The sequence below is a fragment of the Poecilia reticulata genome, linkage group LG15 (genome assembly GCF_000633615.1).
Source record: "Poecilia reticulata strain Guanapo linkage group LG15, Guppy_female_1.0+MT, whole genome shotgun sequence".
NCBI lineage: Eukaryota > Metazoa > Chordata > Actinopteri > Cyprinodontiformes > Poeciliidae > Poecilia > Poecilia reticulata.
This window is the reverse complement of record NC_024345.1, coordinates 4,564,310-4,576,699: the sequence shown is the minus strand read 5'-3', so window position 1 is coordinate 4,576,699 and position 12,390 is coordinate 4,564,310. Positions and strand designations below refer to the sequence as shown.

Here is a 12,390-nt window from a genome sequence, read left to right as displayed (position 1 = left end):
GGACTGGAGTTTAACAGGAACAAACAAAAAAAAAAGCGAAGCTTGCTTCATCATGGACGCAGAAACCGGCCTGAGACACATAGACAACTTTTCACAGGTCAGTCAGGACAGAAAAAGCCAATCTCTCTCTTAAAATTCAAATTAATCCCAAATTTGATGTTGATTTACTTCCCAATCTTGTTCGGTTTGGTTTCCTTCTAACTATTGATCAAAAGCGTGTTAAATAAGAGCACCTTTAGCTTTATTTTGTTTGAATTATTAACACTGTAATCAACAATCTACTTGAATCCTCTGGGCCTTGAAGCTCTGGTTATCTGCTCAAATGTCACATGTTGTTCAGATCTTTGCAGTAGTCTATTTACTATTAAACGCTTGATTAAAAACTGCCAAAATATTGGTAAGCTGACTTCTGGCCCACAGGAGGCCTTTAGCAACTATTTACACAAAGTCACAAACAGATGCATGCGAAAAGCACACAGAATATGTGTACTCAAGCTGAAACACATAACAGACCGAGTCTAGAAGGCTGTCAGATTTGAATTAAACAACTGGAACCGATTTTTGCACGTGTAAGTTGAGAAACATTGAGAAGATGAAATAGAAATCTATTTAGATGATTGAAATGTTGCAAAAATAAACAAGGGAAAATGAAATTTAAAGAGTCGTGTCTGCTTCTTTACACACCAGCGACGTAGATTTAAAAAACTACCTTTTTGTAGTTACACGAGTTACTATACATGGGGGAAAAAAAATGTATATTTATATTTACATATATGTGTGAATGTGATGGTCAATGTGAGTTGCCTGCTTTGTGACAGCACACGGACACGGAGTTGTTCTCGTCCGACGAGGACAGCAGTCTCTACTTCACCTACAGCGGAGAGTGCAATGAGCTGGAAGTCACCAACTTGCACTACGAGGTTCGCTTCTTAAACCGTTTCCACCTTTTCATCGATGCATGTCGTCTGGGCTCTTGAATATGTCTAAATCTTTGTTTTGTTTTGTTTTGTTTTTTTTTTTGTCCAGGTGGACACATCGGCTCAGATTCCCTGGTATGAGAAATTGTCCGAGTTCAAGTTGCCATGGGAGGTGAAGGGGAACAAGCAGACGGCCATCAACAACCTGAGCCTGCGAGTCCGCAGCGGTCAGATGCTGGCGGTCATCGGCAGCTCGGGTGAGGCAGCGACACGCTGGGATTTGAAATCATTTTTCTAACTGCAGCACAGGCTGCCAGGCCTTTTTCTTGTTTGTTCCACCTTTCTACCAGAGCTGCAACCCTGAGGCACCATGTAGAGTAGCAGATTATTAATTAGAGCCACAAGCTGCTTAAATTACACTTTGTAGTTTCAGTCTCTTTCTGATTTAATTATCTTGTTTGAGCTAAATTTTCTTCACCTGGAGTTATCCTGTTCTGCATTTCAAAAGTTGGTGAATAAACAACAACAAAAAAATCATTAAAAAAAAGCATCAGTCCATGTAATCTTTAATGTGATTTATTGGCATTTTTCTATGGGTAGGGTTGCTAAAAACAAAACAAAAAAATCTTAATTTGTTTTCATTTCTATTAGTCAGTCACTTTAGAAAAATGTTTTTTTTTGTACTTAACTGTGCCGTGCATGAGAATTCAAATCTCAGGTTTTGTACCCGTCAGTGTGTTTTATTGAGATTTTAATGATAAACCAACACAAAGTACTTCATAATTATGAAATGGTGTAAAAATAAGACATGTTTTTTTTTTTTTTTTTTTGAGTGGAGTTAAATATGGGGCAATCCTGGAAATGGAAGGATCGATGCAGAGTTTTTGTTTCCCAGTTAAAGTTCAGATATAAATCCATTTGAGAATCTTAAATCTGATGTTCACAAACACTTTCTGTGCTGCAGTCTGACTGAGCCTGAGCTACTTTGCAAAGAACAGAGAAAATGTCCAGTTTTAGACTTTAATTGGAAGAGAAAAAAAAAGTATCTAGAATCTTGATCAGCCTCTGGATGTGCTTATCAAGTAGTCATCATGCTTATCAATTTACAGGATTAATTGTAGCAAAGGTGGTTCTAAAAAGTATTGAGTCATGGTAGCTGAGTGCAAATCCATGCCACACTTTTCAGATTTTCAACTGTAAAAAAAAATAAAATAAATAAAAAGTAGAAAGGCACAGCTCCTTTTTCTTTCACTTCACAGTTATGAGCTACTGTCTGTTGGCCGATCACACAAAATCCAAATAAACACATTAAAGTTTGTTGTGATATGACAAAAAAAAAAACAAAAAAACAACAACTCAATATGTATGAAATGCAGTCAAAAATACTTTAGCTACAACTTTTTTTCTAGCTCAACCCCAGTTGAAGGTTTTAAGTATAACAAGTAAAAACATTTCCTCTAAAGAAGATCTGCAGCATATTTCCTTTCTGCGCTCTAACTGCGGCGTGTTTCACACACTTCCTCCCCTCCAAGGCTGTGGGAAGACCTCCCTGCTGGACATCATAACTTGCCGGGACGAGGGCGGCAGAATGACCTCCGGTCACGTCCTGATTAACGGGAAGCCCAACACGCCGCAGCTGGTGAAGAAGAGCATCGCTCACGTTCGCCAGGACGACCGGCTTCTCCCTCACCTCACCGTGCGGGAGACCCTCTGCTTCGTGGCCAAGCTGAGGCTCCCCTCCCACTTCTCTCAGGACCAGAGGGACCAGAGGGTGAGCCGGGCCGCTTCACGTCTTCACCTGAAGTACGTGACGGGGATGGCGGGCCGTGTTTAATGAGGAAACTGTGACTCGTGCCGCTGCAGGTGGATGATGTCATCGCAGAGCTGCGGCTGCGGCAGTGTGCGCACACCAGGGTGGGGAACGACTACGTGAGGGGGGTTTCTGGAGGAGAGAGGAGGAGAGTCAGTATCGCTGTTCAGCTTCTCTGGAACCCTGGTGAGAGAAACCAAACCTTAAACATCTTATTAAACGCACTGGTTTTACGTTTAACGTTTATTTAAAACACAAAAATTTCTCTCTTTTTTTTTTTTTCTTCTTCTTATTAAATTTTGCTGAAGTAGACATTGTTTCAGCCGACATTTATTTTTCTGTGTGTTTACAGAGGATTTACAGGCTGTGACTAACTTCACAGTGGAAACACTTTCCAAGGATTCAAACTGATGTTAATAGACCAGAGTATATATATTTTTTCTCAAAATAAAATTTTAGTTTCAAGAGCTACATTCAATATTTCAGGTATAAGTTACTTCAGCAGTAAGAGTTTTTTTTCCCAGTTAAACACTGTCTATACATATTAAATCTGTTATGATAAATTTAGCAAACTGGTGAAAGTGCTGCCGTGTTTTAACTTCATATGTTTTTACTCTGTTTCACTTTTTTTAAAACTGTTAGAGGTGTTAAGACCTTGTTGTCTTACTCAAATAAATATATCTTGGCTATCTACACTAACGGTCACTGCAGAGGGATGTGATCTTAAAAGTTTTCTTTGGAAGATTAAAAAAAACAACAACATCCATTCATGACAGTGTCAAACTTTTTCAGGCGAGGACCACTAAAACCAGTTAACAAACACTCATGGACCACCTAACTTGAGATTGCCCGGCAATAAAACAACATCNTTTAGACCCTTCCTGAAACCCAGGAAGGGTCTAAAAGAGCGGTGCCACTTTTTACAGACACTGATTGCATTTCTTTTTTCGTTCAGGTATTTTAATCCTGGATGAGCCCACCTCGGGCCTGGACAGCTTCACGGCCCACAACCTGGTCATAACCCTGTCCCGCCTCGCCAAGGGGAACCGCCTGATCCTGCTGTCGGTCCACCAGCCTCGGTCAGACATCTTCCAGCTCTTTGACCTCGTCGTCCTGCTTTCTTCTGGCTCAGCCGTCTACTTTGGTGCGGCGCGCGACATGGTTCCTTACTTCACCGCTCTTGGGCACCCCTGCCCACGATTCTGCAACCCCTCCGACTTCTATGGTCAGTCTGAGCGTCAAAACTTCACTTGTTGGCTTTTTAAAAAAATTTTTTTAGCATAACTTGTAATCAGAAATGTAGTGGGAATATTCCCAAAGGGTCTGTTTTTGTCCAGTTGATCTGATCAGTATCGACCGGCGCAGTCCTGAGCGTGAGGCCGAGTGTTTGGAGCGGTCCAGACTTTTGTCCGAGCAGTTCAAGGAAAAGGTTCAAGACAGCAACGACCACATGTGGAAACCAGCTGAAACCAGCGCGGCGTACATAGAGAGGTAGGCACGCTTTTATCTGTAGCTTGACGAAACAAACTCTGGGTCATTCTGCATTTATCATTTTTTATTTGTCCTCCCCTGCGTTTCGGGTCAGAACCAGCTTTGTGGTTGCAAACTTTAGCAGTTCTCTGTGGCAGGGCCGGTCCTAGCTTGATTGGTGCCCTGGGCCTACGTGCTCCACCACGACATCATGTAGATAACCATGTATCACCATGGATACACTCAAAATTTATTTTAATATTTCCATTTCAAAACATGTGGAAGAAACAAGAATAATACTTTAAACACACATAGCAAGGCACAAACATGCCGTAGGCAATGCAGTTAAAAGTACACAATACAAATACAAAACAATAAGTACGGTAGAAAATAAATACAAGTAAAATAAATTGCGCCGTCAGTCAAACATTTACATCATTTGTACTACAGTTGCATTTTGATCAAGGTAAATTTCACTGCTCCACTGTCAAATTAACATCTATATTGTGCTTTTAAAGAAGACAGTTTACCCTGCTGTACTTCAACACATATTCATTTGTACAACCATTATAAAAAGTCCTGTGCTTCGTAAAATAATTACTTTTCAATAAGGTACAGATTTAACTGCAAAACTGTGTATTAGTGTGGCAGCTGATGCTGCCCCTGCAGGAGAAGCCGCCCTGGGCGTCTGCCCACCTCGCCCCTATCAGAAACCGCTGCTGCTCCCCAAACGTGTTTTAAGGCTTTAAAAGATGGATGTCTTTTCAACATAACCTGGGTGTCCTCTGCAGCGCTCAGCAGCCGAGCAGAAACAGAGAAGAAGTGGTTAATATTTCCAGAGATCGTAACAAGCTGCCCGGTGAGCTGCAGCAGTTTACCACCCTCATCAGGTGAGGCGACGCATCCCAGAATCCCCGGGAGGAGGAGGGGGGAACAGCCAGACACTAACCGTGGCTCTCCCTCAGGCGCCACATGTCCAACGACTTCAGAGACCTGGTGTCCCTGTTGGTCCGAGGCTTCGAGGCCCTGCTCATGTCCCTGCTGGTCGGATGTTTGTACTACGGGGCCGGAGAGGAGCGGCTGAACATTCAGGACACGGTGGCCCTCCTCTACATGATCGGGGCCCTCACGCCGTTCGCTGTGGTGCTGGACGTCATAGCTAAATGTAAGCAAGCATGTGGATCCCTCACTTAAAACGTAAAGTCCCTTTTCGCTTTTCAAATGATGCGCTAAAAGCAACAGGAAGCTGGGTGGTCTTGGGTTTAAACGGTTTCATTTTAGTGTTTTAAAGCACAAAATGCTACGAGAAAAACTTTCAGTTTAATAAAGAGAGAGGGAATGTTTATTGCTTTTTACTTTCGGCAGCATTCCTTCATTTTTCTTCACAATCTACCCAGAAATCTTACTAATAGATCCTTGCCTTAAATATTGTTGAAAATAACTTTGTGATTTTAAATTAGCATTTTTTTTTTCCTGCTTTGACAAATGAAAACTTAATATGATGAGCTAATTATTCAATTCTGGGGTCAATGTTTAATTTATCTAATTTTTCTGATGTGATGCAATTAATCAATAATGTGATTATTATTATTTCACAGAACTGAAAACCTTTATTCGATGTTTAGCAAATTTACTTGTTTACACAAACAATACAGAGAGACGTCTTTCCAGTATAAGCAACATGTTTTTTATTAAAAATATTTTCTTAAAGCTCAGAAATCAAGTAAAACAATAATATTGATTTTTGAATCGCTTAAAGTAATCATTGCCGCGTTTTGACGAGAATTTTTAAAGATAAAATTAATGAATTTTTCAAAAGGCTCATCACTTTTATGAAAACTTATCCAAGACCGCCTTTATTTCTCAAGTTATTACTTTACAATTTTTGAAATGGAAGGCAATTTAAAACTTATTTAGTTTTAGAAAAACTTGGCGGAAATCTTCTCCTTTTTAGCTCCTGGTTTAACCATGGTAAAAAAAAAAACAACAAAAAAAACAAAAAAAAACAATCTGCTTCCACTTTTGTTCACACTTACATAGAAACATCGAATATCTCCACCAGACCCGCCATCTCATCTCACTAATCGGCCAGAAGAAAGAAAACTGAAGAATAATCAACAAAACAAAAAACATAAACAAAACACAACTGATTATATATATATATATATATATAAAAATCACATTTGCTTATGTCTTCAGCAGAAGACATAAGCAGACATAGTGGTGTTTATTTGAACACAGCATTTGTGGGATTAATTCGTATCTAAATCTAGTTTAAAACAAAGGAAAAAAAAAACTTGAACTCTGACCTGTAGCCTGACTGAGTGACGTTCCCTGCAGGTCACACGGAGCGGGCCATGCTGTACCACGAGCTGGAGGACGGCATGTACTCTGTTACCTCGTACTTCTTTGCCAAGGTAAACCTCATGCAGCCTTGAAGAGATGTCCCCTCTCTCCTGCAGGGGTCACTGTTGCTCCATGCCGTTCCAGTGCTGGAATGTGAAACGAGAGCTTCTGTACGCGAGCCAGGATCAACACTTGTGTCCATGTATATACTGTATATTATCCCCTACCTTTCAGAGTGTTGTATGTATTTACTGAACAGACCGTCTGCTGTCCTCCAGGTGCTGGGGGAGCTGCCAGAGCACTGTGTGTTCACCCTGGTCTACGGTTTGCCCATCTACTGGTTAGCGGGTCTTAACCAGGCTCCGGACCGCTTCCTGCTCTTCTTTCTGCTGGTGTGGCTGATGGTCTACGGCAGCCGAGCCATGGCTCTGTTTGTGGCCGCCGCGTTGCCCACCCTGCAGACGTCCGCCTTCATGGGCAACGCCTTGTTCACCGTCTTCTACCTGACCGGAGGCTTCGTCATCAGCCTGGAGAACATGTGGCTGGGTGAGGAGGAGGCGACAGAATTGTCGTGTGGGGATGTTAACGTGATGAAATGTGTGCCATGATGTTTGTTTCTCCTCTCCAGTGGCCTCGTGGCTCTCGTACGCCTCGTTCATGCGTTGGGGCTTCGATGGGATGCTGCAGGTGCAGTTCAGGGGCAATAAATACCCGGTCACCATAGGAAACTTCACCTTCAACATTGACGGCATACATGTGAGTGGGAACGCCGCCGCATTCAAACTGTGCGCTTAAGATGACGATGCAAAGAAAATTATGGACAACCCCCGCCGTCCTTTTCATGAGACCATCTTGGGAAAACAATGTCTTCAGTCAGAGGCTTCTTCAAATACACTGTAATACAGACTGCAACAGGAGATATTTCCTGCCAACAACCGTCGCTGTCTACAATAACTCTTTGACAAATTTGAATTAACACGAGTTACAACAACGTTTTATTTCCCTTTGGGATCAATAAAGTATTTTTGAATTTGAATTTACAGTTTTGGAGCAAAACTGCTGACTCACACTCATAGGGCTGGCCGAAACGAACTTAAAAGTTTAATCACGGTATTTTGTGAAAATATCGTGATTGCGACAAAAGTGACAATAAGAACTGTTTACTTTTCTTTTAGGTGACAGTATGGCAGTGATGGCATGACACATCATTCGACGCCCCACAAACAAACGCTGCTCTTAAAAAACACTCCCATCGTAAAACGATTCTTTGGGACTCCGGTCACATAAGGAGTGATCCGAGTCACTAAACTGCTCACAGTAACTGCATTTAATCATATTTACAAATTAATAATCATCTATACTTTTATTGAGCAGAGGAGAAAACTCTTAAAATCCAAAATTCAGATACGTCATGATGAATCTAAATTCTCACGATAAGTGATAAACGATACGATAAGGGCCCACCGCTGCATTTACAATTAAAGCCTCTTAACAGACAGACGACGATGAGCTTTGAAAGGTTAGAATAAATGGATAAAGTCGTTTGTTTGTCCTGCAGGTGGTGGAGGCCATGAAACTGAACCAGTACCCCCTGTTCTCCTGCTACCTGGTGCTGGTGGCCGTGTGCTCCGGCTTCATGGTGCTGTATTACGTCTGCCTGAAATTCATCAAGCAGAAGTCCAGCCAGGACTGGTGAAAACAGAGACGTCTCGCGTCCGCACACTTTTCTTTTTTTTTTTTTTCATTTACTCCACATAGGATTATTATTATTTTTTTTGTGAAAGTAGACTGACGTTCGACTGGTTCGACACACAACATTCAGGGTTATATGCTGTTATTGTTTCATGTCTGGGTGCTAAAGTTGAGAGGAAAAAGTTTTGCTTTGAAATTTTCAGAACAGTGTTTGAAATCTTGGATGTAATCCTGTACGGTTATTCGAGTAGCTTCTGTTTTTGCTTCCTGCTGTGAGATAAATGAGTTGTTTCTGTACCACTGTGTGCTGCTGGATGGCAGCAGAGTACCGCAACGTCCAGATTTACTTTTGCTTTTCCTCCCCTTCTGGAGCGCTACCTTGGCAGATATCCCATCTGCAGCTTTTGCTTATTCCATTTTCTAAAACAGTTTTGTTTGTTTTGGGGTTTTTTTTTGTTTATGGGAGCTTTTTAAGCTTACTGTAACAATGTGTGTCGGTATGTAGAGCAGTAAAAGCTTGTCTAGCGCAGATTTCCTCAAGTCACCCTAAAAACTTGTACGTTTTGTGTAGTTATGTAAGGTATACGCTTTTGCACTGGTGCAAAGGTTAAAAAGTTGCATGTTAAACCGACAACTGCAGTTTAGGTCCAAATTAAGAATTAAATCAAATTGCTCAACTGAAGTGTGTGTATATTTGTGTTTGGAAACATCTGCAGCATCTATCCTCTTAAAAGATGTCCTGGCTGACATTAGGTAACGATTTTTTTTTATTTTTTACATTTGCTCTTAATGACATCAAGCAGCCCCAGATCTTCTCTGGGAACAGCAGGTTGTGTTATCTAACGCCTGCCCTTTGATAGCGCCAACAACTTAAATGACATGAAACTGAAATATGTGAGGGCGGGGCAAAGAATGCCGAGCAGAGAGAAGACGGGTCAGAGAGTGTGAGGCGGCTTCAGTCAGTCCGGCAAAGAGGTGAAGAAAGGTCATCGAAAGCAGGACGTTTTCCAAAATTTTAGAAGTTCTGAGAATTATAAAAACAACATACAAGATAATTTATGAATTTGTCAGGAATTTCTTGATGCAGACAGTCCTGTAGCCTCTTGCAGCAGACAGCGTCCCAAAGCGGCACTAACTTTTTGTTGGAGCTAAAACGGATCAGCCAGAGGGATACTTCAAAAATGTTCAGTTAAATAATGAATTTAGAATCAACAGGGACTTTGTGTTTCTGGTGTCAGACAAAAGCTGAGGTGTTACTGGGTGACGTGTCAAAAATCACGTCACCCAGTAACGTGATTATGACAGTAGCTGTTTATGACACCTACCGACACGTCGGACGAAGATGGAAGCACGCTGTCCAAACATGTCAGCTGTGTGTTTAAAGACAAATAAAAATGCGTCCAATAATAAAAGTCTCTAAGCTCTTGCGTACGGAAATAGTACCAACATCCATCATTAATTTTTGGTCTAATCTGACCAAACTATATTCTCCCAGTATTTTCAAAATGTTTAACGGTTGTTTAGGAAACTTAAAAGCAGCGTCAACATGGCGTTTCCTTCAGCAGTGGAGTCTTGCGTGGTGAGTGAGAACCTTCTCTTGGATAAATAATTCTCTTCACTCTCTCAACGTATTTCATATTTTTCTGCAGTTATTCCATTAATTTTTTAAATATAATTTATGGAGAGAAAGTTTAATTTCTCTGTACATGTGGAATGGACGGGGTGTCGCAGACATGCTGAGAATTTTATGTTGGTTGCAGCTATAAGAATATATTTAATCAGAAATATCCTTAGATACAAATCTATATATTCATATAAAATCATATTTTAAAAAGGTTTCGCAAGTTTTGTGACTTCAACTTCGGTTTGTAGGTTAAATACACAAAAATGTGTAAACAAATCTTCAGTGTTTTCCACTAAGCCAGACCAAAAAGCAACAAAAGTGATAAAATTAAAATAAAAACCCCATTCCAGAACAGACTCAATTCACCCCTCATCGTTTATTAGCATAAATACTTCTGTACATTCAACATTTTAATTAACCTTAAAGTCATTACAGCGGACAGAGGCTAAAACAGTTGCAACACATTTTTCCACAGTTTTTTTCCAACAACTTATAAAAAAGACAAACAAGAAGAAAAAAAAGACAACTAAATGGTGGGATTGGTTCGGCGGTACGGCGGTGACTCTATTCCTTGGGGGTGGCTTCCTTTCTCAACTTCTCTGCGTAAAACTTAAAGGTCTCCTGGAAAAGGTAAAAAGAGAAATAAAGTTAGACGAGTGAATAATCACAAAAAATAAGTGTTTTTGTTTCGATTTTTTTGCATCTTTGATAAAGTAGGCGGTGTGGCCCTCCTGGGTCGGACTGAACAGCCTCCATCCTCCAACCAGGTTGTCTCGTTTCATCTTTAAATCCCCATTAATACACAAATCAGGGATTTGTAGCTCGCTCCCCAAACGCACACTTCCGTTCTTTTGCCTCTTGTTCCTGGATAATTAATCAGTGTTTTGATCCAAACAGAGTGTTGTGTTTTTTTTTGTTTTTTTTTACAGCAGTCGGGGGAACGAAGGTGAGAGTTTTTCTGCAGATTATGGCTGCTCCCAACAACGGCGCGTTCGCTCGCTAATGCGGTAATTAATGCCGATAAACGGCTGCGCTGGACGTAAACAGAGAGAGTGATCTTGGCAGAGTTTCAGAAACTTATAGGAAATCATTGTTTGCTTTTGGTCGGGTTTATTCCACAACAGAAGACAAGTTACTCAAACCTTGATATGGAGAAGTTACAGGAGGGTTTTCTCCGTTTTTTTTTTTTTTTTTACCTATTTGTAGAAACTTCTAAAGAGTATAAATATTCACCTTTCCCTCTCCTTGCCACTCTCCCCGTCTCCTCTGCTTATACAGCCAGGCCTCTCTTGGCTACGCTGACACTCTCTGAATTATGCAGCAGCTCCTCCACCTTCATCTCTTTCTCCTTCTATCTTGGTCCTGCAGGTGAGTGATGGGGAGGTAAGAGTCGGCGGCTCTTGGGTCCACACATCAAATGCTGCTGAAACATCTATTTCTGTGGCGCGGCGACCGCCGGCTGCATGTCTGCTTCTTCACGTTACAGCTGCGAGGTGGACAAGAGCGGGCCCCGGCTCAAAGCTATTCGAGGTGCGTTTCCGAAAATGTTCACGAGAATCAGCGGTTAAACAGAAGTAAAAGTGAGCTGCAAAGCTTTTCTTGCTCTCCATTTTATCCCCTAAACTCCACATCTGCAGGTTATTTCCCCCTGCCCTCATAAATGAAATCAGAGGCAATTCATGCAAACAGTTTGATCTTTTTTCGTTTGTTTGAATCAAATATGTCCCATGTTTTGCTGTTCTGGTTTGGATCAGCTCCTTGTTCACTCACGGGGGGCTCGGGGAAGGGCGCGGTCTCTCCACCCCCGCGGTAGAGCACAGCTAGCCGTTTGAGGAACAGATCGTCGGGGACGACGCCCTCACTCTGCATCTGTTCGTACAGAGCCTTGGCCGACCGCAGGTCTTTATCCAGAGCTGCCAAATGAAAGAGAGAGAGAGTGTGAGGTGGGGGGAGAAACAGATGAGTAGGAAGTTGGCTAAGAGAAGTAAAACATGACAAAATCTGCTTTCAAGTGAATATATGGAGAAGGACATAGATGGAATGGAAACTATTTAGTTTTTGTTTCACCCAGAGATAACAACCCTTAACATTACATTGATTTATGCATTTGAATGGCCTAGTCAAAGTTCAGACCTCAATTAAGAATATGTGGCAAGACATGATTTTTGCAAGAAAGCTAAACTTTTTGTTTAAACATAAATTGGAACAGATTCCACAGAAGAGGAGCAACGAACGGTGGCTCTGTGAAATACAGACTCAAGGAGATGAGCTGAAATTAATGCTGCTGCTTTTACATTTTTTGTTGGTCAAAATTAAAATTGCATTTCCTTTATTTGTAATGTGGCAAAATGTAAAAAGGCTCAAGCGACAGAACTACCTCTTGACGCCTCACATGAGTTTGCTTCACATCACCGATTCCCCCAAGATGTGGAAGATGCTAAGGGGAACGTTCCTCCAAAATGAGGAATATTATGTCATAATTTGACCCATAATAATTTATGGGTCAAATTTGACCCAATGCATCTAAATAT

General features: G+C 41.3%; 2 protein-coding genes across 2 annotated transcripts in view; one reads left to right on the top strand and one right to left on the bottom strand.

Annotated features, from left to right (window-relative positions):
* Nucleotides 1-14: 14 nt before the first annotated feature.
* On the top strand, nucleotides 15-8,917 carry abcg8 (ATP-binding cassette, sub-family G (WHITE), member 8). Its single transcript, XM_008428720.1, has 13 exons — nucleotides 15-97; nucleotides 819-920; nucleotides 1,027-1,174; nucleotides 2,450-2,688; nucleotides 2,781-2,913; nucleotides 3,683-3,952; nucleotides 4,065-4,218; nucleotides 4,989-5,087; nucleotides 5,163-5,362; nucleotides 6,538-6,614; nucleotides 6,822-7,089; nucleotides 7,172-7,299; nucleotides 8,102-8,917. Exons 1-13 carry the CDS (start codon nucleotides 53-55, stop codon nucleotides 8,237-8,239), a joined length of 2,001 nt encoding a protein of 666 aa, XP_008426942.1. The 5' UTR covers nucleotides 15-52; the 3' UTR covers nucleotides 8,240-8,917.
* Nucleotides 8,918-10,215: 1,298 nt separating this feature from the next.
* The window catches only part of lrpprc (leucine-rich pentatricopeptide repeat containing), a 68,332-nt gene continuing 66,157 nt past the window's right edge, over nucleotides 10,216-12,390 (bottom strand). Inside the window, exons 37-38 of the mRNA XM_008428723.2 lie at nucleotides 11,630-11,772; nucleotides 10,216-10,480 (exon numbers count right to left, since the gene is read on the bottom strand). Coding sequence (XP_008426945.1) covers nucleotides 10,424-10,480; nucleotides 11,630-11,772 — 200 coding nt within the window. The 3' untranslated portion in view covers nucleotides 10,216-10,423. The remainder of the gene's footprint in view (nucleotides 10,481-11,629; nucleotides 11,773-12,390) is intronic.